The sequence below is a fragment of the Vicugna pacos genome, chromosome 4, assembly GCF_048564905.1.
Source record: "Vicugna pacos chromosome 4, VicPac4, whole genome shotgun sequence".
NCBI lineage: Eukaryota > Metazoa > Chordata > Mammalia > Artiodactyla > Camelidae > Vicugna > Vicugna pacos.
In genome coordinates, this window is record NC_132990.1 from 75596629 (window position 1) to 75621921 (window position 25293).

General features: G+C 57.9%; 2 protein-coding genes and 1 pseudogene across 6 annotated transcripts; 1 reads left to right on the top strand and 2 right to left on the bottom strand.

The window, feature by feature from the left end:
* Positions 1 to 661: 661 nt before the first annotated feature.
* Positions 662 to 3717, bottom strand: LOC140696187 (uncharacterized; annotated as a pseudogene).
* On the top strand, positions 3430 to 19425 carry POMT1 (protein O-mannosyltransferase 1). Of its 5 annotated transcripts, none has more exons than XM_072960332.1 (20): positions 3430 to 3531; positions 5031 to 5179; positions 6064 to 6170; positions 6341 to 6391; positions 7047 to 7193; positions 7946 to 8057; positions 8424 to 8489; positions 8566 to 8659; positions 8897 to 9052; positions 9671 to 9801; positions 10076 to 10171; positions 11354 to 11446; positions 12933 to 13029; positions 14511 to 14603; positions 14896 to 15016; positions 15383 to 15480; positions 16062 to 16175; positions 16899 to 17025; positions 17794 to 17971; positions 18594 to 19425. In XM_072960332.1, exons 2-20 carry the CDS (start codon positions 5061 to 5063, stop codon positions 18766 to 18768), a joined length of 2175 nt encoding a protein of 724 aa, XP_072816433.1. In that variant the 5' UTR covers positions 3430 to 3531; positions 5031 to 5060; the 3' UTR covers positions 18769 to 19425. The 5 variants fall into 5 exon arrangements, with proteins under 5 accessions (XP_072816433.1, XP_072816432.1, XP_072816434.1 ...); XM_072960331.1 differs by lacking the exon at positions 3430 to 3531 and adding an exon at positions 3992 to 4146; XM_006216606.4 differs by lacking the exon at positions 3430 to 3531 and adding an exon at positions 4240 to 4677.
* On the bottom strand, positions 19426 to 25293 carry UCK1 (uridine-cytidine kinase 1). The gene is made up of 7 exons (XM_072960335.1): positions 25093 to 25293; positions 24525 to 24684; positions 23553 to 23649; positions 23213 to 23355; positions 23029 to 23123; positions 21198 to 21246; positions 19426 to 20707 (listed from the first exon to the last, which is right to left on the bottom strand). Exons 1-7 carry the CDS (start codon positions 25198 to 25200, stop codon positions 20526 to 20528), a joined length of 834 nt encoding a protein of 277 aa, XP_072816436.1. The 5' UTR covers positions 25201 to 25293; the 3' UTR covers positions 19426 to 20525.

Genomic DNA, 25293 nt, shown 5'->3' on the forward strand with positions numbered 1-25293 from the left:
CAGTGAGGACACAGGAAAGGAAGTGCCTCGGGGACCACTGGGGTCACTGCTCGTTGCTCCTCACTGCTTTAAGGGAATGGGGACAGCCTCCTAGCAGAGTGCCCAGGTCTCTTCCTGGGGTCATCTGGAGAGGACCGGATGCTTTACTGCTTAAACAATAGCTTTCAGCACTCCCCTCCTTGCCTCTACTCTCAGACCTTACTTCTCACTAGCCTGTCTTTTTTTCTCCTTCATCCCCTGAATCTTGACCCTAAAGTCCCTTCTCAAAGGGCCACCCATTGAATGGAGGGCCCCGTGTGCCCATGCGCTCTCCACCCACTTCCCCGGCGGGCATCTGGCTGCTGTCCCAGTCCCGAGCCGCCCTCCTCTCTGCTTCCGGCCGCCCCTGCGGGAGCCACACACTTACAGTTAGAAAACACGGCCAGACCCCTCACACTTAATTCCAGTGCACGTTGTCTGTCAAAAGGAAAAAAGTTTTTGTCACTTTGGAATTCAACAGAACAGTCCTGGATGCTGTTACAAACTCAAGATGTACCCTTCAGGTGAACCTGCCATCACAGTGACAGTGCTCCCTGTTTGAGGGGGGAAAAAAGGGTCACCTGTTATCCTGCCCTTTTCTCTACCCCTGTATCCCCCACTCCCCAATAAAAACAGAAAACACTAGAATTTATTTATATGTATTGATGTTGTAGGTCTAGGTGAAAAAAAGGTAAATGTTTCACTGCTCTATTTATATATAATGTCTGAATTATTCTGTGCAGGAAAGGCCAGGAAATTGCATGTGAAGTTCAGTGCGTTTACCACCTCTCTGTGCCCAAGCTGTGGTCTCTTTCCCACTAAGATACGGATTTTGAATTGAACTCTGGAGGCAGAAGGTAGGCCTCAGGCCTGCCCAACACCCAGTCCCTTCCTTGGCCTGATTAAATGCAGAGTTAATCAGGTCTGATTAGTGCAGACATGTTTTAAGGTGCAATATCTCTCCTCTAATGTGGTTTTTAGAGCCAAGCTCAAGGTAATAGGACTTAAGGTCTTACTTTGGCTTCAAATCCCCATCCTCAGAGTGCATGTCCATGCAGAGGCCTCTGCCAGAATGCTGTGAGGCTTTGGCGGGAACAGGCGAAGACCAGCACTTAACTTTTCTGCCACTGAGGTTGTGGGGGGTGTCAGAACCTTCTCCCTGCACCTTTGCCTACTAAAAATGCCCTCTCTTCTGATGCTGGCAGCTTTGCCCTGGCTGTTGAAGCTGTAGCCCGCTACTCGGCAGCAGTGACCCGCCGTAGTGCACGTCCAGCGTCAGTTTCTCAGTGGGGTGAAGCCCCAGAGTGTGGGTTCATGTATCTGTGAGGCGTCGTCCCCCACTGAAGACTTCTTTGTCAGCTGTATTTGGTCTGGTTTTCTTTACCATTGCTTCTCTCTCTTTTTTTTTTAATCAACATGATTACTGTTTTCAAACTTGGAATTCATACACTTCTGGCTCTTGGTTCTTTAAGGGGGAAAACTAAAGGATGACTTTCCCACATTCAGGAAACTCGGTTGGTCCGGTTCCAAAGCCATGGCTATTCCAGCCATTTTGAGGGGATACTGTGGTAGCTTGTTAAATATTGGCATCAGTTCTCTCCAGCCGTACCCTCGTCCTCCTGTCTTCTGGATCCACCTTCTGGATGGTTGATGAGGTTTGTGACTAATGCCCACGGGCCAAGGAGGTGGAGGGTGTGCACACGTGTGCAGCCTCATGCAGATCTGGCCCCTTGGGGCAGTGGGTGGTGAACTGGGAAAGCCCCCTCTGCTGTTTGGTTCCCCTCTGCCAAGTAGCTGCATGTTGCCTCTCAAATTTGCATTTGTTCCTTTTCCCTTCTTGCAGAGCAAGCCTGGGTTAGAAGGTCTGTTGGAAATGGCCTTCCACAGCCAAGGACACTAGAATGTTTGTGCTTTGTTGTGTTCTGTGATGACTGGGAAATGCAGACTTCCAGAAAGCCAGCTCTTCCTGTCTGAAAAATGTGAGACGGACCTAAGAGAGATCACCCCGACAGGAGTGGCTCAGGGACGGGGTCAGACGCTGCCCCCCAGCTGTGCTCTCGACCCGGACCACCAGCGCATTTGTGGCTAGTGATCTTCCCGGTGCATCCCACCTGCTTTTCAGCTTTTCTCCAGCCGTTAGGTGGTCTCCAAGATGGCAGCAGTGTCTCCAGGGCCCTTCCTTCACGCTGCGAAGCCTGGGAGTGGAACTTTCTGTAAAGCTGCGTGGATGACTCTTCCGTTGTTCAGAGGGGATACTGTACTCCAGGCTTCGGACCTCATGCCTTGCATCATCAAAAGGGTTTGGGGTTTTGTTCCTGAGAGGGTGGTTTGTTTTTTTTTTCCTTATTTTGGCCTTTCCTCTCTTTGTCTTTTCACGTAGACCAGATATTTGAAAGGGCAGACGATGGCTAAAGGTGTAACATGCAGCTTGTTTCTACGTTGTTTGGGGGAGCTTTGACCTTGGATGGAAATGGAACTGTGGACTCAACTGGCCATGGTGGCCCACTCACCCTCCCCTCTTCCCTCCGGTTCAGTACCTGTTGTTTCTCCTTTCAAATATGTGATTGTACTAGCTCTTTCCATATGAAAGAATTCTCCTTATTTAAATAAAAAAAGTTAAAAAAAAAAACCACCGCTGAACATGCTTCCACAGGTTATGTGTCCTCGATTCTCTGTCATTTGACTAGAGACTCACAGACAAAAGTTTTCGTTCTCTGAATATCAGGAGAGACTGGACTGAAACACCTTATGGCACTCTGGGGGGAGGTGCGGTTGAAACCTGCGGTTAAAGCATCTTCCAAAGGGGTGGGTTAGCAGTCCCACCCCTGCCCTCGCCGTCCTGCTCTTCATTTGTCCTGTTTTGTTGCCACCTCTAGCATCCCATTTGGCTGTAAGTTAGAGAGGATTGTGCTGCACCTTGGGATAGGAGAGAGGAGGCCAGGTGCCGGCAGGGCAGTGTCGAGAGCTTGGATTTGGGTTCAAGCAATAGCTCTCATTTCTGCCATCCACTGGTGGCTTTGCGACCTTGGGAGAGTCACTTCACCATTCCTGAGTCACAATTTCCCTCACTGTAAAACATGAGTTGTAACCAGTGCCTACCCCGTGGGGGAGTGTGGCTGCAAGGAGGTCGTGGGCAGCTTGCACCAGGTAAGACTGTAGGAAACTTCTAAATTATCCCCAAGTAAGTTTAACAGTTTCCATGAGGAATCCCGGCCCGCAGATTCTCCTCCTGAGCCTCTCGACTGTAGAATCCTCGAGCCAGGGCAGGGAGGCGCTCAGCTCTACCGGCCACCCCGCCCCCTGGATTCACTGCTTCTGGTGACAGGCAGTTCAGACCTCGAGGAGCCCTGCCGCGAGGGAGCCCGGGGGCCCCACAGGACCCCACAGGATGGGGCCTCTGAATTCTGATGACGCGGACGGTCCCTGCTTTTGTATGAAAGACCAAGGGCTGAGAGCCCAACCCCAATCCTCCGGGGTCCAGGAAGCCCAGCTCCCTCCCTCCCCACAACCTAGGTAATGCCGCCTAACACCGGGTGACCAACATTCATTTCAGTTATTGAACCTGCAGTATCCTTTTGTTCTTGAGGGTTAACTCCCATATCGACAAGGGGCCGGGAAGCAGGGTTGTCTTCCTGCCGGTTAATCGTCCCGGCCATTCCCTTAACCCGAGGTACTGTGTCCCGCTGCGGAGCGCGCTGCGCCGGGCCACGAAGGCTGTGTGGGGCCGGGGGGGACGGGGGGCGCAGCGGCCCCAGGCCCGCCTCCGCCTACGCGCGCGTCGGCGCCACACTGAGCGAAGTGCAGATAAGGTCCCACTGGGTCGTTTTAAGGAGGTGCTCGTGTTTGCGCGCATAGCAATCCCGGAGTGCCAAAGCCGTTACTGACCCCAAGGCGGCTTGAGCCCACACGGTGCGCACGCGCGTCGCCCTCGCCCACTGCGCACGCGCGCCACACCCCCCGCGGGGCCCGCAGACGCGGCGAGTCGAGCGTCGAGCGGGCCGGTGGGCGGCGGAGAGTGCCGAGCGCCCTCGCCCTCAACGGTCGGCGCGCCACCCCCCGCCCCCAAGGCCGATCCGAGGCGTGGCCGGGCGCGGGGAGCGGCTCTGCGGGGACTTCAAGAAACGCTGAGTACGTTTAGGGTGCTGGGGACTACAGCCCAGCCGGGAGCCGGACAGTCAGTGCGGGACGCGCGTGCGCGGCCTGCGGGGGAACTGGGGCCGGGGGCGGCCGGGTCCTGCGCGACCCAGCGGCGGGGCCGAGGGCAGGTGCGCGCCGGGAGAGGGGCCTGCCGTAAGACGCAGCCTGGGTCTGAGAAGGGAACGCCCGGGGCAGCTGTGCCCGGCGAGAAAGGGGCGGCGCCCAGGGGCAGATGAAACCTTTGGGAAGGATAGCAGCCCGGGACAAGTGCAGCCTGTGAGAGAAAGGCAGTGCCTCCCAGGGCAGATCACATCTCTGGAGAGAAGAGGGGTGCTCAGGGCAGATGAAGCTGCAGGGAGAAACATCCAGGACATATGTAGCCGTAAGGATGGAAGCGCACTGCTAGAGACCAGATGCAGAAAAGAGAAACAGGGTGCCGGAGGCAGATAAGAGAAGTGGAGCCCAAGGGAGGATGAAGCCTCGGGAAGGAAACAGGTTGCCGGTTGCACATGCGCCCTCAGGGTGAGAAAGGGGACGCCCAGGGGATGGTGCTGTCACAAGGCGGGAAGGGAGGGAGGCTCTGAGGCTCAGGGGATGGAGGTCACCTGGCTGTAAGCTGTTCACACTGCCCAGATGAGGTGAGGCAGGGAGGCAGCCTCATTCATTGACAGGAAGTGCCCAGCAGGTGTTGGTGGAGCGAATGAATATTCAGTTCTGAATCCCCACCTTGGTTGACTGCTGGTACCCACCTGACTTTCTCAGCAACCCCACACCGTGGTCCTCCCTGGTGCATCCAGGGTCCTGTTCAGTCTCTTGTGAGTCTTCAGGGTGCCTGCCACAGGTGTTCTGATGACAATTTCCTGCTTTTTTCCCAGAGCATCCTCCCACGCCTGCTTTTTTGCAAGATGGGATTTCTGCAGCGCCCTGTGGTGGTGACAGCTGACATCAACTTGAATGTTGTGGCTCTGACTGCGGTCGGGTTACTGAGCCGGCTGTGGCAACTTGCCTATCCACGGGCTGTGGTGTAAGCCAAACAATTCCATTCAGGGTGAATTGGAAGGAACTGTAATTTGTTCAGTGCACTGGCGACAGGAAGTGCCTTTTTAAACAAACAGCATAAATGGGAGAGTAAAATTATGGTCTTCCCGGTGATGGGTGTTTTTGGCAGTCAGTGGAGAGATTACCTTGCCCCAGGACAGCCCCTGCAGAGGCCACCGATTCGGTCTTGCCCCATGGGTCTATAGTGGGTGCAGTAGTCTTGGGTGACCACTGACATTCTGGAGAGTGGAGGGTGGAAGATTGAGGAATTTGGAAGTGAGTCCTCACTGACCTGAGAGTGTCATAGTGGGAAATGATTGCCATTATTATTAAAGGGTTGTTGATTATGTGAGTAATACATGTGTTCTTTTTCATTTAACTTTTTATGATGGAAAACATCAAACATATACAAAAGTGGGGAGAACTATATATTCATCACCCAGCTTCAACAGTTCCCAGCTCATAGCCAACCCCCTCCCTGCGGTGGATTTTTTTGAGGCACATCAGAGACTTTATGTTTCACTCATCAACAATTCAGTATCTGTCTCTAAAAGAGCAGGATTTTCAACACAGAAACATCATCACACGTGAGAAACCGACAGCAGTTCCTCCATGTCATCACATGTCCCTGATTATCTTTTATACCTGCGACTGTTCTGTCAGGTCACCAGGTCTGACTCCAGCTCTTGGCTGCAGACACAGTGGACAGGGGGCTAAGCCTTGAGTTGGGGACACCATATGGTTGGGGTAAAGATCCAACCTTTGCAGGTCACCGTCCAGAGTCATTTGGACACAGCTGTACATTTATCCTCGTGCTGTTTGTTGACAGTTAAGATTTCTAGTTGACTGTGACGTGGGTTTGCTTTTCAGTTTTGATGAGGTGTATTATGGGCAGTACATCTCTTTTTACATGAAGCGGATCTTCTTCTTGGACGGCAGTGGACCGCCGTTTGGCCACATGCTGCTGGCCTTGGGAGGTAGGATTCATTAGTAAGAGAGGTGGGCCTTGAACACTTATAAATGAAATTTCTCGAGGGCAGAAGTGGTGTCTCATTCTCTGGTTATTGTTTCCTTGTTGCCTGCCACAGTTTGGTATTTCAGAAATATTTACCAAACAGGATAGTTACTCGTTAATCTTCTGTTTTAGGTTATATAGGAGGATTCGATGGTAACTTTTTGTGGAACAGAATTGGAGCAGGTAAAATATTTTCATTTCCCTTATTAATTTACATAAATTAGAATGGAGAAGTAGGAAGGTTAAGTAATAAAGTTTCACAACTATGGTGTACCGTTCTTTTTTCCTTTTAATGGAGATACTGGGGACTGAACCCAGGACCTCGTGCATGCTAAGCATGCACTCCACCACGGAGCCACTGAGCATGCCCTCCCCTGACAATTGGTTTATTAATCTGAATCCAGGGTATGATAAATTGTTTCAATACAAAGTCTGGTAAATATCGTAGTGTTTAGTTACAGTAAGTATTTCATCCCTGGTTTTTGATCCACGAAGCACACTCTCTGTACATGTCATCTGACTGCAATTATCTTTCGTGCATATAAATTTTGTGTTGCCAGTGTTTTTGGAGATAGACAGGGTGAACTTACACATAAGCGTTAACTCCTTTCAGGGTCCTCAGCATCATTCCTGTACTTACTGAGAACTGGTCCTTGACCACATGAAGCTCCTTGGAAAGCCTTGCCCATGGCCCGTACACCCCGCTCCCGATGTGGTCTCCTGTCTTGCAAACTTGAGATTTAGTCTGTGACCCTGATGCACTGTATGAAGAGGCATGGGCAGCAGATGCAGGCAGCGTGTGCCCAGTCGCTCAGCCCTGCTGTGCTTGCTTTTCCAGAATACAGCAGCAACGTGCCCGTGTGGTGTCTGCGCCTGCTGCCGGCCCTCGCAGGGGCCCTGTCGGTCCCCATGGCTTACCAGATCGTGTGGGAGCTGGGCTTCTCTCCCTGTGCCGCCATGGGGGCCGCTCTGCTGGTGCTGATCGGTAAGACCTGGGCCTCCGCCCCCTGTGGTGTGTGTTGGGGGGGATCCCCTCACCCTGGCCTTTGTCCTGTGTCAGTGTGCCGGGTGGCAGCAGGGGGAGGCTCATGGCTTTGGAAGATGGACCCCCTGCAGCGACTTCCACTCACAAGACAGCAGAAAGCACATCTGATTTGTCCAGGTTGGACTCTGGGAGTCACCCCAGTCCCAGGTGGTGGGATCCTGGGGCTGTGTGCAGACTGCAACATTAGGAGGTGCAGGCGAGGGTGGCGGGCTGCCCAAGCACTGCTCCTACGTCCACAATGAGCATCTCTTGCTCCGACCACGTCTGTCCTCAAATGAGAAGCTGACCAGTGGGGATGCAGGTGGACTCAGCAATTAGTGGACATTCCTCAGAAAGGACCTCTCAGCCCAGGTCTCTGAACACATGAAATTAAATGAGATGAAAATAAAAAGAATTCATGTCTGTTGAGCACCGACCCTAACTGGAACCCCATGCCCAGAGAATGTGAGACAGTCTAGGTGGCCCTGCAGAGTGGGAATGTCTCCTGCAGATGAGGAAAATGAAGGCTCAGAAAGGTTCAGGGACATCCCCAAAGTCCTACAGGCGTGACTCACGCCCCAGAATTGGCCTTCGTGCTTCAGAGCCTGCATGCCCCCTCCCAGCCACCCTGGGTCTGAAATTCCCGCCTTCATGTTCGGCGACGATTGGTGTGTGTCCCTGTCCGGGGCCGACACGCGCCATCTTTCTGACAGAGAACGCTCTGGTCACTCAGTCACGGCTGATGCTTTTGGAGTCAGTGCTGATATTTTTTGATCTATTGGCCGTGCTGTCTTACCTGAAGTTCTTCAACTCCCAGAAATACAGGTACGGAAGACGGGGCGTGTCCTCCCTAGCTGGTAAGAAAGGGGGGTCTCGGTGGGTTGTTGGCCTGAGAAGGTCTGGTCCCTTTCCATTTGGGGGAGCTGCTCCCCATTTTTTGGGCACCTTGATTGGCTCTTGGCTTGTGACTAAAAATAATTCTTATTTTTCTGTAACTTTAAGTGGAAAAAAATGTTCTGGCCAAAAAGGAAAATTCTCTCAGGACTGATGGCTCTTTTGGGAGATGTGGAATCATTTTCTTGTCCCTGAAGCTTGGCACAGCCAGCAGACCCTGAGATCTCCGAGGGGGCGCCTTCTCCGGCCTTCAGGAAACAGTCTGAGTTCCCAGCTCACTGCTCTGCTTTGCCCCAGGCCCTTCTCCCTGAGCTGGTGGTTTTGGCTGACGTTGACGGGCGTGGCCTGCTCCTGTGCAGTTGGGTGAGTTTGACCCTCCGGTGGGCGGACCAGTGTCCGCATCCCCTCGGGCTGTCTCATCTCAGCTTTCTCTCCTCAGCGTCAAATACGTGGGTGTGTTCACCTACCTGCTCGTGCTCGGAGTTGCCGCCGTCCACACCTGGCACCTGATAGGAGACCAGACGCTGTCAAACGTAGGTGCTGACGTCCAGTGCTTGGGGAGGCTGGCCCGCGGGGCTGCAGGGAGCGCCTGGTGCCAGGGCCTTGGAGGAGGCCCAGCCGGGGCCAGCCTCCCGGTCTGCGTCTGTAGGCAGCTCGGAGCTTCGGCAGCCGGTGCTCCCTGAGCGGCGGGGTCTGTGGCCCGGGGTGGGCCCGTCGTCCCCTGAGCAGCAGGGCTAGGGGGCAGTGACTCCTCCTCCCTGGTCTGGCAGGTCTGTGTGCTCTGCCACCTGCTGGCCCGAGCTGTGGCTCTGCTGCTCATCCCAGCCGCCACGTACCTGCTGTTCTTCTACGTCCACCTGGCCCTGCTCTGCCGTTCTGGGCCCCACGACCAAATCATGTCCAGTGCTTTCCAGGCCAGCTTGGAGGTAAAAGCGGGACCCCCTGCGACCTGAGAAGGAAGGCAACACTCGACCCAAAGTTTTCTTACACGAACTGCACCAAGCGAGCAGTAGAGAAAAGTCAGGTCAAGAAGTGAGGTGTCTGCTTCACTGTTTTTAGCTAGTTCTGAACCTGCTGGCGGTGTGGGGAGGGGAAGGGGTCCGCGCTCCGCAGCAGGGGTGCTGGGAGCTGGGCCGTCCTGCTGTGTCTGCGCAGGTGCTGGGGGCACCGGGCAAACGCGGCTCCATGTTCACTCAGACTGACTTTGCAAAAACAATAAACTGCTCCCATGGAGGTGAGCAGGAGTGTGGGCTCTGAGGTCGGACAGGCCCGCTCTTAAGTGCCGGCCCGGCCAGCAGCCAGTTCTGGGTGTTCTGGCAAATTTCTTGACTCACCTAAGTCCCAGTTTTTGCATCTCTTGGACGGATGTAATTGCCTTTATCCCAGGGTGCTTGTAAGAAGTAAACGAGAACGAGCGGGGAGGGATGAGGTGGGTGAGTGGCGGGGGGCAGCCTACAGTCAGTGGTGCCACAGCGCAACAGGACAGGATGGCCGCGTTCTCTCTCGCTCTCTCTCGCTCACTGGCCACTCTCCTTCTGTCTCAGGGGGGCCTGGCACGCATCACACAAGGCCAACCACTGGAGGTGGCCTACGGCTCCCAGGTCACTCTGAAGAACGCCTTTGGCAAACCCGTGCCCTGCTGGCTTCATTCCCACCAGAGCACCTACCCCGTGATGTAAGGAAAGTGACGTTTGTCGTTTGAAGACTATAAAGTGTCTTATTTTCTCACATTTGTTGCTGTTGCCTGCTTTCACTTGATGTGAATGAGTTTGTGAGACAAAAAGAAATCGAGCTCTTAGACCCCAGTTCTCGATGAGTCTTGTGGCTTCTGCGTGGAGAGCCACCGAGGGCCTGGCAGGACGCCCGGACACCTGGCCGGGGGGCGCCCAGAGGGGCCTGGGGAGTCAGGGCCCCTCGGCCCCACCTACAGGCGCATCCTCTTCATGCAGCTATGAGAGTGGCCGAGGCAGCTCCCACCAGCAGCAGGTGACCTGTTACCCCTTCAAGGACGTCAATAACTGGTGGATTATAAAGGACCCCGGGAGGTGAGTGCAGGTCCTGGACGCCCCTGCCTTAGTCCCAGGCCTCTCTGTCCACGCGCCCCCTCCCCGCTTGAAGCTTTGGGGCCTGCTGTGCTGAGAAGCCTGCGGTCAGAGACTTAGCCCAGCATTTCATCCCAGGTATTTACAGGCACGTCCCAAACTCTCCTCCTCCTGTGTCCGTCTGCCTCCACTCCCCCTCACCCTCTCCCCTCCCCTCCATGCACAAGGGAGAATCCCCTCTCCAAAGGCTTTCTCTCACTGAGCCTCGGTGACCCCCCACCTCCAGCCCATCAGCCAGTCTTGTTGATTCTGCCTCCAGCCAATCCCCGAGATCTTGAACTCTCTGGTCTCCACTGCCCCCCCCCACCTCAGTCTGCATGCATCCATGCCTACCTTCCCCCTACCCCGCAACCCGGCAGCGCCTGTAGCCCCAAGGTGCCAGGTCACTCTCCTGCTCAGCGTCTTCCTGAGAGCTGGGCTTCCATGGCTCTTAGAATGAATCCGGCCCCTCAGGGTGGCCTGCAGGGCCGCTCCACTGGCTCCAGCCTCCCTCGCCCTGCTCCTGCTCCCACACATGGCACTCGCCCTGCCTCTGCGTTTCTGGAGCCAGGGGGCCTCCTGCCTCGGCTCTGCACTGCACGCGCTGTCCCCGCAGCCGGGCAAAGTCGCACTGGCAGACTCCCTCTGACTTAGCGCTGCGGGTCACCTCCTCTGGGAGGCTATCTCAGCCGCCCTCCAGGGCTCGCGGTCCCGTCTGTCACTGTCCCATAGGCTGCCCTGTGTCCGCTCCCTGCTTCCCGCTTAGTGCAGTAACTGGAGGGCAGTGACCACATCTGGCCTTAGCCAGATACTCAGCACCCAGCCCAGCATCAGGGCCTGATGGGCCCTTCGTCCTCTTTCTCTGAGTGAATACGGAGCCGAAGTCTGCCTGTTAGAAGGGTCTGGGGGCAGGCGCGGGCGTTCTTAGCAAGTATAGCGCAGCCACAGCGAGACGATGGTGAACAGGGCCACGCTGGGAGGCCTGGAAAGTGACCTGAGGTTTCAGGAAAGAGTTTTTAAATAAAGTATACGGGCTGTGTTTTCCCACGCACTCACCTCGAACAAGGTGCAAACTGATGGGGTGGCTGCGGAATCCCAAATTGCCAAAGCGAGGACAGGGCCCTGACACCAGCACTTTCTCCCCAGGCACCAGCTGGTGGTGAACAATCCTCCAAGGCCCGTGCGGCACGGCGACATCGTGCAGCTGGTGCACGGCATGACCACCCGCTTCCTCAACACGTGAGTCCAGAGCAGTGCGTGCCCAGTGCCGCTGCCTTGCTCTGCACTGGATGTTGTGGGCGTGCCCAGCGATGGCCTCGGCTAGGAGGGAGGGGGCGGGAGGGGAGCCTTCGTGATCGGAGCCGGGATGCAGCCAAGGGGCTTGAGTGACGGGAGAGTCCTGCCCAGAACACAGCGCAGGCACCCTTGCAGATGTGGGCCCCACTGAAGTAGAAGTGAGTTCAAGAAGGATCTAAACTGGGGGATGGAGTCAGGACCCTCCCTGCCTTGACCCCTGAGTAGCCGCCTTTGTTCCCCTTCCACCCGGCCTCCCAGGTCATCCCATGGGGTCTTCGTGACCCACATCCGAGCCTCAGTCCTGGCCTCCCTGCTGAACGCCTGGGCTCTCTGCCTTGGGTCGGTAGCGGCTCAGCTGTCATCCTCTCCCTGTTCATTCCTAGTCACTGCATCGGAAGATCCACTCCCCTCTCTCCTCACCCACCCCCGCACCCAGCCCCTTCACTCGTCCTTGGGAGCCACCCCGACCTGTGCCTCCCGTTCCTGCGCAGCAGCCACTGCCGTCTTTGCAAAACACACATCCTACTGGCATCGCTTCTCTGCTGAGGTCCCTCCAGTGACTTCCAGTGCGACTGTCACACTCAGAACAACCCCCCACCTCTCCCCTGGCTGCAGGCCCTTGATACCCCCCACCTGGTGACTCCCTGGGGAACATGCCAGTCACCCCCCCCACTATCCCCAAAATGACCAAGTGCAGCCCCCTGGGGCCTTCACATTTGTTCTGTCTGCCTGGAATGTTCTTTCACTAAGGCCCCCCCTGCCCCACAGCCCATTCACGCAGTTTATTCAGGGGTCAGCTGAAGTGTCCCCTCACCAAAAGCGTTTCTTGCACAGTGTCCCCAGCCTGTTTTGAGATTATTCATAATGCTCAGGAGGCCTGTGGTCGAGTCTTTCCTTTTCAGGGTGTGAGGGCCATCTCCCCGCTCACTGCGGGGTCCCCAGCTCCTCCAGAGGGCCCTGCGCAAAGCTTGATAAAGCGTGATTTCCCAGTGAGTGAACAAGGGGAAATGGTGTTTCTGGGCGTCTGAGGTCAACATCACAGAGGGGACCTGGTCTTCCAACAATATTCTTAGCGCCCCACCCACTTCGAGTCAAGTCCTGGTGGCAGGGAGCCCCCAGCCTGCTCCGGCTGCGCGCCTGGGCGTGGCTCTTCCTCTGAAAGAGGCCCGTGGTCTAGATGGACGCCTGCCGGATTCCGTATCTTGTGCTTTCCCCCAGAAGTGTGATTATCGCAGGGCTTCTGCCCTTCTTGTTTGATTCGTTGCCAAGCTCACAGTGGTGCTTCCTTGGGGAGTGGCAGTGGTAATGCTTTAAGACACAGCTGGCTTTGTTTCCCAGGAAGCGTTTTTCCCCCTTAAAGAACCAGTGAGTGCCTTCCAGAGGAGCTGAGCTCGGGGAGGCCCCTCCGCAGCATTGTTTGGTTTTCCAGGCATGACGTGGCGGCCCCCCTGAGCCCCCACTCGCAGGAGGTCTCCTGCTACGTCGACTACAACATCTCCATGCCCGCCCAGAACCTCTGGAGACTGGTGAGTCCCCACTGGAAACGTGCGCAAGCAACACGGCACGTTCCAAACCACGCCCTAGGATCAGTGAGCAGGTGTACAGTGAGGTAGGGGGTTTGCGCAGGGGGCAGCCTCCCCATTCTAGGGCACGCAGGACTTGGGTGGTTTTCTGGTACCAGAGGAAGGAGCTTCAGGCACGACTGGTGAACGCCCCCCACAGGGCTCCACCTGGCTCTGCGCTGCCCGGAGAGGTTTCCCTCCACTGTTTTTAGCCTCCAGACCAGCTCACTGAACACACGTGGTTGGGGCTCTGGCCACCTTCCCTCAGCCAGGAGCCTCTTTCATCAGCACTTGCCCAATGTGAACAAGGATTCCTAGGGGAATGGCTGCTGGGTGCTCCATGGCAGGACACCAGCACCCCCGTTCCTGGTCCCCGGGCCTGGGGGCGCCTTCCTCTGGATGCATCCCTCACTCTTCAGGGCCACACGCAGTGCCCGGGGCAGGGCAGTGGGAGGGAAGTGTTCTGTTCCTGGATTGTTGGACCCTTTGAAGTCAAGGACCTGAGTACGAAACACAGTGGTGGTGTGGCTATCACCCGGGGCCTGCCTCTGGGAGAGCCAGATGCCCTGCGGTGCTTACCCGTGCGGCAGCAGGGGCCGCGGAGGCCGCCTTCAGTCTCTGTGCAGAGCAGGGCCTGGGCTGTGTGCCGCAGGCGCTCCGTGTCCCTCCCCGACTTGAGTTGTTGCCCCCGTCCCTTGTCCCCAGGATTCTCCTGAAGGTCCTGCCTGCTCCCCTCGCTGCCGCTGCCGAGGCCGTGGTCGACCCTTTTCCTGCTCCCCCGCCCAGGCTGGTGGCACATCAGCCCCACACGCCCACATTCCCAGGAAGAGAAGTGCAGGGAACCGGCGGGGAGGGCGGCTGAGCGGGGTCTGTGTTCTGGGCCAGCCCTCCTGTCCTGCTCCCGCGTAGCCCTCGGGTTCTGGCTCGTCAGCAGCTGCCTGACCTCCGGGGCCGTCGCCAGGCTCCAGTGAGTTCCAAACGACAGTGCCAAGCTCTTCAGATGCTGTTTTTTATTATCTAAAGTCAGGAGCCCCCTCTAAGGGCATCTTTTCAGGGACAGGCTCCAACTTCCTTTGCACCATCTTTGTGTTTGGTCCGAGCTCTGAGCCCTCACACTGACCAGGAATCACAGAAGCACGAGGAGAAGCATCGTCTTTAAGTGCCCGCTGAAAAGGCTGCTCTGGGCAGCGTCTGGAGGAGGGCGGTCCCTCCCCAGGGGCAGCGTCTGGAGGCGGGCGGTGCCCCCGCCCTGACCCCCACCAGCACCTTGCACAGGTCTCAGGAAGAGGGTTGACAGCGCCGTCCAGGATCAGCCGTCAGTCTCCCTGGGGGATGGCCCCCTCACACCAGACCGAGTCAGCCTCACTGTTGGGTGACTGGTCTTCATTTTACACTTAGGGAAACTTGACAAGGAATGAACTAATGGACAAGATCTGCTCTTACAGGACATTGTGAACCGGGAGTCGGACGCAGAGGTCTGGAAGACCATCCTGTCCGAGGTCCGCTTCGTGCATGTGAACACCTCGGCCATCCTGAAGGTAACCAGGCACTTCCTCTAGGCTTGGCCGCTCTCAGCCATGGGGGAGACCCTTCAAGCTCTCCCGGCTCCTGCCCGGCGGGTTTGGGCGAAGTCTTTGCTGTGTTTACACTGAAGGTGGAAGGGGCATCTGTGTAACTTCTCAGAACTGGACCCTCATGTGAAGATCCCCACTGGAGAGCCAGCTGCTCTTGTTGGCTACTGAACAGTGACCAGGGTGGGGTTCCCCCTGGCTGAGCTGAGATGGGGACTCAGGCACCCCCGTCACACCCTCCCCTCCCCCAATTTGCTAGCTGAGCGGGGCGCACCTCCCAGATTGGGGCTTTCGGCAGCTGGAGGTGGTCGGGGAGAAGCTGTCCCGGGGCTACCACGAGAGCACCGTGTGGAATGTGGAGGAACATCGCTACGGCAAGAGTGAGTCCCCCAGCCACCTGCGCCCCCGAGACCCCGCGCTGAGTCCCTGGTGGGAAGGGAACACGGGCACTGAGCTCTGCTCCAAACCCTCTCCCTCCCCGTGCAAGCTGAAGCCGTAAAGCACCAGGGAGAGGGCCCGGGGTCCCTGGAAGGCAGTACCACTGAGCTTTCTTGCCCAAAAGATCCTCAGCAGATGGGGGGAAATTGTGCACGGCAGGGAAAACCACATGGAGCGATGCGGTTGGAAGGAGCCTTGGCAGGTTGTTTGAAAAGCAGCGATGTCAGCGTCTGACTGAGCTGACATTTCCTGCGGGGGCTTCTGACCTGCTTCTGCTCTGGTTTTTTGGGTCCCGGTGTGTCCGTCAGGCCAGGAGCAGAAGGAGCGGGAGCTGGAGCTGCACTCACCGACGGAGAGCGACATCAGCAGGAACCTGAGCTTCATGGCCAGGTTCTCGGAGCTGCAGGTGACAGGCGGGTGGAGGGGGTGTGACTTTGTCCCCCCGGTCTGCAGAGTGCGGTGTGGTCTGTAGGACTCTTACTGCCCAGCGTCAGTCTTTACACTGGGACCTGGCTGGGCAGCCGGGGAGCGTTTCCCTCTGTTCACTATGACACACACGGCACTGTCGGTCCCCTGCCTCGGGGCTTTGTCGGCAGGAACAGTCAGGGACCGAGGAGACTGCAGCATCATGGCATCGCCACACAGGTCAGGTCACAGTGGGCCACAGTCAACATGACAGAGCCCTAGAGGACTGGGAACCAGACACTCAGGGTCCCGAATCTAAAGTTGCCCTTAGCACCCAGTCCCATCGCTTAATCAAGAGACGGGCGGTGGGAGCCCTAGGGTAGGCGCCTCCTGGAGCCACTGCGGGGTTCGAATTCAGGTCTCCTGGCCCGTTGCACTGCCTCCGCTGCGTGATCTAAATGAACTTGAAGTTGGATGTCCCCGTGAGAGGAGCAGCAGTTTAGCCCGACGCCTGGCAGATCCCTGAGCGAGGGAGGCAGCTGGCTGTCCCTGTGACTCCGGGAGACCTCTGCTTTATTGCAGTGGAGAATGCTGACGGTGAGAAGTGATGACTCAGAACACAAGTACAGCTCTACGCCCCTGGACTGGGTCATGCTGGACACCAACATCGCTTACTGGCTGCACCCCAGGACCAGTGTAAGTGGAGCATTTGCGTGGGCAGAGTTGCCCCGTGCCCGAGAATCCTCTGCTGCTGAAAGTAGCCATTGCTCCCGACCAAGGCCCAGCTTTCTCTTGTTCTTCTCTGACAAATGCCTAGGACCTGCTTTTCTCTAAGTGCTTTGGCAGCACAGGGCCAAAGCTCCTGTGAGATGCCAGGGAGTCGGGTCCTAGCATGTCTGCAGGTCGAGGGAAACCAGGCGTCACTGCTGGGGTGGGAGTGCATGGTTCCCATCTCTGGCAAACATGGTTTTAAATAGCCCCGCTTGATTTCCTGCATAGCACCTGGCATCCGAGCCAGCCAGTGCTGTTTACCTACATCCTCTCTCTCCACCTGGGAGCACCGTCGCAGCATGCAGGCAGTGCCCAGTAATCACTGACTGACGGGTGTCTGCTGGGATGCTCGCCTTTCTCCACAAGCCAGGGAGCGCTCGCTCGCTGAGAAGCAGGGTCTGAGATGAGAGCTTCCCTGGAACCCTGCAGCCCTACCTCCCCTCTGTGAGCAGCTCTGTTGTCGGAAAGGAGTCCCGTCCACTCCCAGTTCTCAGTTGCAACTTACAAAACTGAGACCCTTCGCCCTTCGGTAGACAGGGTCTCACCGGGCACAGGCACATCCATCCTGGCGGCAAGGGTGGAGGGTGCGGATGGCGCTGGGGCTGCAGCGTCTTGGCTGCGGTGACCGAGTCTCCGTGTGCGCTGCAGGCCCAGATCCACCTGCTTGGGAACGTCGTGATCTGGGCTTCGGCCAGCCTCGCCACCATGGTGTACGCCCTGCTCTTCCTCTGGTACCTGCTCAGACGCCGAAGGAAAGTCTACGACCTCCCTGAGGGTTCGTGCAGCAGCCCACGAGGGCCGCCCACACGCCCCCTCCACCTGGCTCTGATGGGAGCTTCGAGGATCAACCCAGCTGCACCCGGAGGCAGTGCCTTGAGGCAGCCTCTTTGTTCCTGCCTCAAGGGAACTTAAGTTATTTCTCTCCCTGGAGAGAGTGTTGCAGTCCAGTTCTCACATGGCCTTCCAGGCTTCCCCAGGGAAGTGCAGGTCAAGGACTTGCTCCCTGACCCCAGGATGCCCTGGAAGTGGCTGATCGGACAGAGCAGCTAATGGGCACTTAGTCAGGGGTGGTTGAGTGGCCATTTGCAAGGACAGAACCCCCTTAAAACCATCCTGAAACACAGAAGGAGCAAACACCCAGGGCAGGGCCGGCCCCAAAGGCGCCTTCTCCGGGCTCAGCTCTGAGCTGGCCCACCCTCTCCACTGGGTCCTGGCTCCCCTGGGTGTGTGCACAGATCCAGCCCCTCCACTGCTCCCCAAGGAGTCAGACCGAACTTAGGATTCCCGGGTCAGCTGAGACCAGGGGGGATCGAGAATAAGCGGGGCCTGGCCCCAGGGGGGCGGGGGTCTCTCAGGAAGGGATGGTAGGACCAGCGGGAAGTTACAGTAGGTTCTTAGGACACAGTCTGTTCCTCCTCCAGACACGGTGGGAAGGACTTGGAAGGGAGATGGAAGCCGGGAGCTGGTGTGTCCCTTCCAGACAAGGAAGCCAGCCTGCTGGCCTGCAGGAAGTGCGCCGGCCTAAGATGACTTCTCCTCCCAGATTCCTGGCTGCGCTGGGTGCTGGCTGGGGCGCTGTGTGCCGGGGGCTGGGCCGTGAACTACCTCCCCTTCTTCCTGATGGAGAAGACGCTCTTCCTGTACCACTACCTGCCCGCGCTCACCTTCCAGATCCTGCTGCTCCCCGTGGTCTTCGAGCACATCAGCGACCACCTGTGCAGGTACAGGGCCTCGCACCTTGGAGGCCAGGGGCTGGGGGTCATGAATGGCAGCTTCAGTGTGACGTGGACTGGGTTAGGTCACGAAAGAGGCACAAGGCACTGAGGGGGGCTCAGAGGATGAAGCTGAGGCTGGAGGGAGACGATGGCAAATGGGGAAGGACCTTTAGGCCTGGAGCAAAGGAAAGGAAAGGAAACTGTGCGGTGTGGCCTGGAGCAGCCAGTGGCTACTGGCTGGATTGCAAGGCGCGAGGTAGAAAGAAACCAGGAAGCTCTGTGAACCGGAGCGAGTTCTGGAGGTCAGAGCAGAAGGTGCGTCCTCTCTTCTTTTGGTAGCCAGGAGCCTCAGAGTATCTCGGGGACTGTGCTGTGACTGCGCTGGGCTTGGGGACAGCACGCCAGCATCAGGGGTTAGATGGAGCAGAAGCTGTGGAGATTCTGGAAGCACAGGGGCGAGGAGGGCAGGGCTCAGTGCATCGTGCAGGGTGTGATAAGGGCTGACAGGTGGGGGGGCAGGAGGAATAGAAAGGCTGGGGTGGGTGACCACGTGAGCGAGTGATGTGGAGAGGGTGTTGTGGGGACGAGCCAGCCTCCCCAGGCCCGCGCTCCGCTCTGGCGCCCGCAGGTCCCAGCTTCAGAGGAGCCTCTTCGGCGCGCTGGTTGTGGCCTGGTTCGCCTCCGCCTGTCATGTGTCGAACACACTGCGTCCCCTAACCTATGGGGACAGGTCACTCTCACCCAGTGAACTCAAGGCCCTCCGCTGGAAAGACAGCTGGGACATCTTGATCCGAAAACACTAGCAGTTCAGGAGCATGGTGAACGGCAGGGCCGGGTCGGGCCAAGGTAGAAGCCTCTTTTAGGAGCGTGTGTTTCTGACCAGCAGACTGGCTCTCAGTGTGGTGGGGACTCTGGCTCGACAAGGACTCCTTTCTGGTTTTGTCCCTGGAACGGTCCCCTGACTACCACATCATTTTGAGCAAAGTCTACTTTTCCCAGGCCACAAAGAACATGCTCTCCCTCCACTGACTCCTAAGAGCCTCCTGAACTGAGTGTGGAGTGGCCAGCGTAGGACTCGGGGATGGTGGAGAAGAGGCAGGAAGGGAGTGAGTTAGGTCAATCCAGACAGGGCCCCGGTCCTGCTGACAGAGGCCAGTGATGGGATTTGGCTGACGGGCCTGGTCCTGCTCCCCCAGAGCCCCTGTCCCCAGCCAGGCCTTGAGGAATCACCCTCACGCTTCAGTGCCAGAGAAGCTACTGGGGTGACAGCCCTGGTGAGGTGGTCATGGGACACTGGGTGTGACTCCTCACTGTCACTGACTCTTAGAACCCCCTGCCCTGAGATTCTGCCGAGAGGTATGTGAGCGAGTAGTGCCTTTAACCGCCAAGGTTTGTCATCTGTACACTTCCTTGTCCTGAATTCACCCTTTTTTATGTAATTAAAAAGGGACAAACGGGCATTCGTAGTCGATGTTATTTACTGATTCTCTCTCCAAGAGCACAGCAAGCTTGACAAGCCTGTCACATGGTCATCAGAACCGGCCACCGAGTCCAGCCACGCTCGATGGACGTTGTCTTGCGTGAATACAGTTAGTACTCGGGAGCTGGTGGTGATGGGAGGGGATCAGTTTTACAGAAACAGCTGCCACGTGGGAGGGAGGACAAGCCAGGACAAGCCCACGAGCGTCTGAGGCGCGGACGCAGGGAGAGCATGGGGACAGGCCGCCTCTGGCAGCAGCATCTGTCCGTGCCCCTTTGGTCCACACACACCTTGGCCGCGGGTGGTGTCCCCTGGACTTGGCTGCGGGTGGCACCGGGGAAGGCCTGTCCAGACAGCAGCTGGGCTCAGGGGCCCTGAGCAGGACTGTGAGGGCGCTGCGCCTTCTAGAAGGCGGGCCCCCACCAGGCAGGCTCAGGGCTGGGTGAGCCGGGCACTCCCCCCGTTGTGTGTTTGTTGCTGGTTAAGGAAACGCTTGCTCCCCAGGGCTCGCCCCGGCTCTGCCTTCGGAGCGCAGGCCAGGAGGAAGGAAGCCCCTCTCTGGCTCCTTGAGTTCCAGATCCGTACGTACCGGGTTCACGACCCACTGGTGGGTCACGAGACTGGGCTGAGGGGCCACCACGAGCAAGGGGTTAGGCAGCGTACTGCAGCAGAAAACGTGGCTGTGTAACGCAAAAAGGCCTGCAGCCTTCTGCTTCGGTTACGTGTGTGTGAAACAGACCAGTCTTCCTCACTGTGTCCTTACTGTCATGGTCACAGCAGCCAGGCTGTTTCCTCAACATCCCCCCAGGTACGTTACTTGCTTCCCACGTGTTGGGTGGCATTTCTCAGTAACTAGAGGCTCAGCCTCCTTAACTCGAGGCGGCAGGTGAAAACGTCAGGGTCGCCTGCAGATAGCCTGTCAAACCCAGTTTGAATGACGCGTCCAGGATTCCCGAGTTAGTGAGGGACCCCAGACCCTGACACCACCCCGTCCATACCGGCCGCTGAGAAGAAGTGGCGGTTGCGTTTTTGGTGGCAGGCGGGCATCTCTGGACCGCCGGGAGCCGAGCACCCCGCTCCTCAGTGGGGCCTGCTGCTGGACTCCAGGTGTGACCGTTTGCCCGAAGTCAGCACCCCGGGGTGGTCCCCGGGCTCGGAAAACGTCCTCTTGTAGCTGCGCCCGTTGGACCCTCCGCGGTGCCACTTGCAGATGTCGCCGTTGAGGATGTCCTGGATGTGCTGCACAATCAAGTTGATGGCCACTGCAGCAAGGACAGACAAGGGCGGGGTCAGCCGCCTCTGTTCTCCATTGCGGCCCTGAGGCCCTGGGGCACTCAGCCAGGAGGGCTGCCCACCTAGGGAACCGCTCAGCGTCCTTACTCGGGAAGCATGCGGCCCTTCTCCCCGGGGCCTCCGCAGACAGACGGGTGCGCGCCAGGGCCGAGCACAAAACCTACCCGGCTTGGTGGATGAGGGTTTCGGTACTAACGCTGGTTAAAATACTTCCTGCTAACAAGTGGCTCCCTGCAAACAGTTTTCCATACGTCTATTTTCCCCTCCAGCTGCACTGAGGTGTAACTGACACAGTATGTTGTGACACAGTACAGTTTAAGCTGTACAACACGTTTAATATTTTTCCAAGTGCCACCGATACGCCTCACGCAGGGACATCTCAGGGACCGTGACAGGAAGGGCAGTGCCTGCTTCATGGCCCTGGGAGGGGTCGGGGTGGCCGGCAGGCCTTGTCCTTACCCATGTTGTCCACCCCTCGAGGGATTATCACGTCAGCATACTTCTTCGTCTGTAAGGCAAGAAAAGGAGGGTCTCGTAAGGGCCTGTCCTGAAGGTGATTTCAGCCTGCTTGGGGCCAGAGGCAGGGGAGCAGGCCCGGCCTGGCCCAGCAGGGTAGTTCTCAACCAGCTGAGAGACAGTGGCTCCAGAAGTGAGGGAAAGGGGGCCAAGGCAGCCAGAGGAAACGGCCCTGCTGCCTGGTGTCTCTGAGGCTGCTCTCTCCATGAACACCGCTGCAGAGACTGGTTCTCTGTGCTGACGGCCTGCTTCCCTGGGCCAAGTGAAGCGGGCGCCCTGCCCCTACACGGGGCCTTCCTCCGCTGGAGTCTGGGACCTTGACAAGAAGCCGGAGGAGCAAGCGGGGCAGGTGCAGCGTTCTCACCCCGGTGACAACAGGGCTGCACTGCAGGCGAGGATGTCCGCAGAGCCTGCGCCCTTCCGCCAGCGCCCTCACCTGCTCCCACGCCGGTAACTCACTCCCTGCCCAGTGCTCTGCGGAGTGACCAGGGACAGACACCAGGGGGTGCAGGGCCATCGGAGGACCCCAACCAGATGCTGCTAAGGGGGCTGCATCTGAATCAACAGAGGGAGGCGAGGCAGAAAACGGTCTGAGCCAAGAGACAGACCGCACACCACCAAGTGTCGCTGGCGTGTGGATCTGGGGCAACGAGGCCCGTCACAAGAGATGAGCCCCCGGGGGCAGGTGGGACCGAGTCTTGGGGCCGCCGCGTCTGCAGGCAGCGGACACCCTCTAAAGACGTGAGCACAGGAGGACCAGGGCTGCCTTCTACCAGGCGGCCTCTCGGGGGGGCGCAGACGGTGGGCTGAGGGTGCAGAAGTGCAGCCCAGCAAAAAGCTGAGAAAGGGCTTCACTGTGGGGATGGTGGGCAGGGTCGGGGGGGGGGGCATGACCAGGTTAGCTGGACTCAGTGTGTGGCTACATGTAACGGGTTGCGGGGAGAGGGAGGCTCAGGCTGAGAATGGTCCTGCCTCCACGCGGGGGCCCCCAGTCACACGTGGTGTCCAAAGTTTTACCATCAGCTACCGACTTCGCGAAGTGTCTTTCTATGAATGAGAGACTACAACAGTCCAGAAACTCATCGGCCATCAGTGTAGCTCTGTCCTACTTGTCTGCTGCCCGTTCCTTTGTGCTGTATTTTTACATTTAAGAAGCAAAATATTAACAACCAAAAAAAAGCAGCAGCAAAATATTGTTAAATTTCCCTTTAAATCCCTCCACCAGTCCTATCTAGTGAGAAGTGTAAGATGGAGGAAGAGACAGGTGGCCACACACAGTGAGTCCCTCCTCTCTGCAAGCCGCTGGACCTTCCAGTGCCGGCCAAGGGCAGCCCAGAGACACACCTGGCATGGGTGAAGTTATTAAGCACCTACTATGTGCCAGACACCATTTTGGCAGTGAACAGACAAAAACCCCTACCCTCGTGGAGCCTGCCATCCTAAGCAGGGATAGGGGAGCGCACGGTGTGTGTCAGCTGACAGGCAGGGCCCCGGGAAATGGCAGGTGTTGTGGGGGAAGGCCTGGGGCAGGGGGGATGCTGGCGGCAGGAAGACGGGGACCTGGGCTCTTTGAGGCAGCGAGGGTGGAAAGAACAGAGAACACATTCATAGCTAAGACCTGCTCCCTGTGAACTTAGCTACAATAAGCTAATTTCTCCATTTATACAGCAGACCCCATTTATACAGCACAACTCAGCTCTCAGAGAACAGGGCACTGTGGGTCCTTCTGAAAAGGGAGAGGGGAGGAGGTTCCCAAGTAAGCGAAAGGCAGTACCGGGAGGCAGAACTCCTCGAAGGCTGGCTTGACGAAGGTGGTGTACTGCGTCAGAATCTGCTCCAGGTCCCGGCCACGGTGCACGTCCCGAAGAACTGCAGCCACAGGAACAAGGCGGGGGCCTTCAGACCTCAGGCCTCGCAGCTGGCCAGAATGGAGGCAGGGAGGCCCGAGTTCACCTTACCTCTTCTTGACAGCCTGACATCGGAGTCAGTGTCCACAAAGAGGCGCAGGTGGAACATGTCCCGGATCTCCTGGCTGTAGAACACCAAGATGCCCTCAAACAGGACCACGTCTGCAGGGTAGACCACTGTGGTCTCCGCTAACCTGCGAGGCGAGAGCAGGTGGGGAGCCTGCAGTCAGCTTCAGTCCCCAGGCACTGACTCTGTGGTGAGCACAGATCCCAGTGCGGGAGAAGGGTGTCCCCAGAACCAGCAGGGCGGGGCCCACTGTGGGGTCCCAGGGGGGTTGTCCTCACCAGCCCCCAGCACACAGCCCTCTCCTCCCAGGAACCACTTGCTTACCTTGAGTGGGTCACAAAATCATAGGTTGGGACCTCGACAGTTTTGCCTTCCACAATGTTTTTCAGAGTCCTGTGCATCAAATCGTTATCAAAAGCATCTGCAGGGAGGGAACAAGATGAGCCCAGTGTCCTTGTGCTGGGGACAGGAGGGAACTTGCCCTGCCTTGGGGTCAGCACAGCTGGGTGCAGGTACTACCAACGACCCTAAGAAACATTTGGACGAGGAGCTGCCTCTAGTTTATGTTTGCAGGATCTAAATCCCAGGATGGATCTGTCCTTGCTGCCCTCAGGCATTGCCACTGCTCAGGTTACTGTCCCACCCAGAAGTTTGAACACAGGGATCTCCTAATCGGCCAGCCCTGGGAGGCAGGTGAGCCAGGCGTCTGCTTCTCAGGCCGCCTTCCATGTGTCCCCTGGAAAGGAATGAAGATGGGAGCCAGCCACAGAGTGGAATCTCCCAGTAGCAGCAGGCAGGGACAGGCTGGCCCTTCTGCCTGACCCACTCCATCTCCACCTGTTCTCCTGGCCCCTAATCAGACCAGGAAACAGGGCTTCAAGGCCTCTGGTTCTTGTTTACCCACTGCTGGCCTCTTGAGGCCTCTGCCCCAGGGTAGGTGGGGAACTGAAAGGCCATGGTGGTCGTGACCTGTGCAGAGGGCCACTAATAGCAGGGAGGTGAGTGGATTTCTCGACGACCACAGTTGTGGCAGAGCAGTGGTCCTGCAGGCCCTTCTGAGGTGAAGACATCCTGACTGGCTCCAATCAAAGGAGCCTGTAACTCCTGCAGCATCGCCCAGGGCCCGGAGAGCTCCGGAAAGACTTCCTGGCCTAACCACACAGTCGGCTCCAGCGCGGATTATTCAGGTGATTTCACGGAACCACTCAGGTTTCTCTGTATCCCTGTCCAACCCTGGACCCAGTCTCCCTGCTCTGCCCTCCTCCCACACACCCTCCCTACTCTCAGGGTCTCTACCTGGATGGTCGAAATTGTACTGTCCCTTCAAGGCCTTGGCCTTCTGTTCCGCAGTCAGGACCTTATAGAAACTGTCCTGACTGAGGATGACCAGCTTCCGCTGCCGGTGGTCTACTTCATTCTGTCCCAGCAGCTCCATGATCTTCTCACACACGGTTGACTGGGGACAGAGAAACAGATCCCCGCCTGGAGACGCTCATCCCGCCGCGGGCGTTGGGCCTGCACAGACCTGGCTTCTGGAGACGGACCCACCAGGTCCCGAGGGGCTGCCAGGTCCGTCAGGGGCAACGCGGACCTGGAAGCTACGAGAGGCCAGGCCAACGGGAGGCTTGGGGGGAGCCCCGAGGTCCAGCGCCCCACTCCCGGCCCACGCCCTGTCGGGGCCCGGTCCGTCACGCCGCAGCCCCTCGGCCAGCCCCCAGCCCGGCCTACGCCCACGCCCGGGAGGGGGCACCTCGACAACCAGAGGCTGGGATCTCTCTCTGGACGGAGGCCGGATCGGGCGGCCCGGAATCCCAGGGGGCTGGGGGTCGGGGTGACACGCAAGCCCCCCCGCCCAGCTCCTTACCTTGCCGCTCGCGGTGCCGCCGCTCACCCCGATCAGGAAGGGCCGCTGGTGAGGACGGTCCGCCTCGGGCGCGGCGGCTTCGCAGTCGCCGCCTCCAGCCGAAGCCATCTCCGGCGCCGCTCGCCCGCATCGGGTTCCTAGCTCCCGCCGCCTCCCCAAACCAGCCGGCCCTCCCGCCCCCGCGCAAAGGTCGGAGACGCC